This window comes from Bison bison, unplaced genomic scaffold, assembly GCF_000754665.1.
Source record: "Bison bison bison isolate TAMUID 2011002044 unplaced genomic scaffold, Bison_UMD1.0 scf7180017864472, whole genome shotgun sequence".
NCBI lineage: Eukaryota > Metazoa > Chordata > Mammalia > Artiodactyla > Bovidae > Bison > Bison bison.
Window position 1 is genome coordinate 682,377 of NW_011495033.1, and position 2,850 is coordinate 685,226.

The 2,850-nt window shown below is 58.8% G+C and overlaps 1 protein-coding gene across 1 annotated transcript in view; it reads right to left on the reverse strand.

Moving 5' to 3' along the window:
• SGSM2 (small G protein signaling modulator 2) overlaps nt 1-2,850 on the reverse strand; it is a 39,940-nt gene that overhangs the window by 8,064 nt on the left and 29,026 nt on the right. Inside the window, exons 14-15 of the mRNA XM_010861665.1 lie at nt 864-1,017; nt 3-63 (exon numbers count right to left, since the gene is read on the reverse strand). Coding sequence (XP_010859967.1) covers nt 3-63; nt 864-1,017 — 215 coding nt within the window. The remainder of the gene's footprint in view (nt 1-2; nt 64-863; nt 1,018-2,850) is intronic.

Below are 2,850 nucleotides of genomic sequence, written 5' to 3' on the forward strand. Positions count from 1 at the left end.
CCGTAGAAGGCCCGGGACACGATCTGCCTCTTCATGCTCTCACACAGCAGCCTGAGGGGCAACCTGTGGGATCAGCCTGACTCAGGGCTGCTCCTCTGGCGGGACGAGTGAGAAGGGAGGATCTTCGGGCTCAAGGGGGCAGGTGAGGGGCTCGGGTGGTGCAGGGAGCAGGATCTACAGCCCGGGAACATGTCAAGGGCTCCCTGGCTTTGCCAGCTACTCTGGGTAGAGCTGCTGGGGGCCCAGCCTGGTCCCCAACCACCCCAGGGATCTTGGCCAACTAACTTTGCGTTAGTACATCTTGGTGTCCTCGTGTGAGAATGGAGAGAGCCATCTGAGGGTCAACAGACATAACAGGGTTAGGATGAAGTTACAGGTGAAAATGCAGCTAGTGAAACCATCAAGGGTGGGCACATAGCCCTCTCACAAAGGCCACACACACACTGTTCCTGGTAACAGAGCAAATGCCCAGACACCTGCTGAAGCACCTCAGACGTCAGCATGATGGTGGGATCCAGGTCCACCCTGGGAAGAGGAGCTCCAGATACCGAGCACCCGCCCGGTGCCAGGCACAACTCTGGGCACTCACGTGCATTGTACACCTCATTCAGTGCTCATAGGCACCTTAGGGAACGGCAGGTATTATTGCCATTTCACAGATGAGGACACTGAGGCTCAGAAACATAGGAGCTCAGAGAGACTCAGTGACTTGGCAGAGCCACGTGGGGAACAAAAGTGAGATTAGAACCCAGGTGTATCCAACTCAAGACCACCCCGTGTCAGGCAAGTGACAAGGGCCCAGACCGACACAAGTGACAAGGGCCCAGACAGACACATGCACTCAGACGCGCAGGCCCACTCACCGGTCAGGTACACAGCTGCAGTGGCTGGGGGGCGCATAGGGGGAGCTCCTGGTGGAGCAGGAGAGGCAGGAGGAGCCCTGGATGCACAGGGGCTGTAGGTGCCAGGCTGGCAGGCTGGGCCCAAAGCCCTGCATCTCGATCATGTCGCCAGCATCTGAGGGCAGGAAGGGGGCCACGGTCAGGGCCTGGCCGGTCTCCTCCCCCAAGCACCCTGCAGCATGCCCACCTCTGTGCCCAGAGCTGCAGCATGAAGTCGCCCTTTGGTGGAAAACCACAGGGGTGGTGCCTGCCTGGCCCAGGGTCAAGAGCCCAGAGATGGAGGTGGTGGAGAGAGAGAGAGGGTGCCTGACTCTTCCCACCTGGACTTTCTGAGCGTGATTCGGTACTTCACTGAGTCATGGATGACTGTGCTATGAGCGATGGGATAGACACTTGTTTTTCTAGAGGGAGGAGAAAGAAAGAGAAGGAACAAGAAAAGCCTGAGCTCTCTGAAATGCTGCCAGCTGGCTGGCCTGCCAGGATTCAGCCTGGTCCTTTTAAGCAAACTCTCGGATTTGCAGGAAGATGCCTGGAACACTGCAATCTCTGAACATTCCCATGCCATGAGTCTCCGCTGATCAAAGTCCCTGAAGGACCTCTGAGCCACCAGTCCTGGTCCACAGACCTCATCCCTCTGAGGGTTCTAGACCTGGTGGCCAGTGGCTGAGGAGGAGCGGTGCACCCTGCCTGGGCAGGTGCCCCTGCTGCCAGCCTAGCAGCGGGCGAGTTCTCCATCCCTGCCCAGCCTGATTGCCCTCGGTTCAGTGGCCTCCTGCAAACACATAGGTGAGCTGGCAGGAAGGGAAAAGCTCCCACACAGTTCCACCACCCAGAAGAACGTGCTGCAGAAGACAGCTCCTTGGACATGTTTCCGCCACCGCAGACCAAGCCTCCTCAGCCGGCCCAGCTAGTCTGAATCAGAACTCAAGATCTTTGAGAGCTTCAAGGGCCCACGTGGGGCAGGCACTGCTCGTTGAAGGGTGGTGGGGGGGGACTCTGGCAGGTCCGGTGAGCCACAAAGATGAAGCAGAGTCATGAGGGCAGAAAGGGAAAGGACCAGGAAAAGACGCCAGCGGGGAGGGAAAGGACCGAGAAGCCTGAAGAAGATAAGGAGAGAGAGAGGGAGAGTGCTGTGTGTGTGTGTGATAAAGAGACTTCATTCAAGCAGTCGTTTCTTTCTGCGCATTACAGCCTGGGTCCTAGGCTGCTGTGAGTCTGGGGCAGACTCCAGCTCTGGGCGTGCTCTGGCAGGCAGGACTAAGCTGACCCCCTCCAGTCCCCTCAGAGGCGGCCCTGTCTGGGCCCCGGGGGCTCTCTTTCCAGATCCATAGCTGGGATTTTTTGATATCTGGCCCTTCAGCTCCACCCGGAGGCAAATTAAGGGAACACTCTGGGTGTGGGGGGGGGGCCTGCGGCTCTGGGAGTGAGGGGTGCAAGCCATGCTAGATTCTGGGAAGAAGGAGGAGGGGACAAATGCAGGTGGGATGGGGCAGGAGCCCAGATCAGGCCCCTGCAGCAGGCAGGCAGGAGAGAGGCCCGTGGTGGGGGGAGGCAGGGGAGGGGTGGCAGAGGGCCCAGCCAGGTAGGCAGCAGCAGGTGGGCAGGCGGGGTGTGGGGGTGTGCCAGGTATAGAGGGTGGGCACACAGGAAAACGAGCTCATGCCCAGAAAGCAGGGCCCAACCAAGGCAAGTGTCCTGGGTCAATGCTCTTCACCTTAATTCTCCAGGAAGGAGCTGAGCCAGCCAGCATTGAACACTGCATCTCTGAATTAACCCAGTGCAGACAGCCGGAGCTCTGGAGTGACTGGGCAAGGGGCAGCAGGCTAGACGGGGAGGGTCTGCTGGGCCAGCTTTGACTCTGACTCTCTCCTCTGAGCATGAGGAAAGTTTGAAGCGAAACAATTAGGGTGGTCGAACCCCACAGCCCCTAAGATTCCGAGTGAAAGGT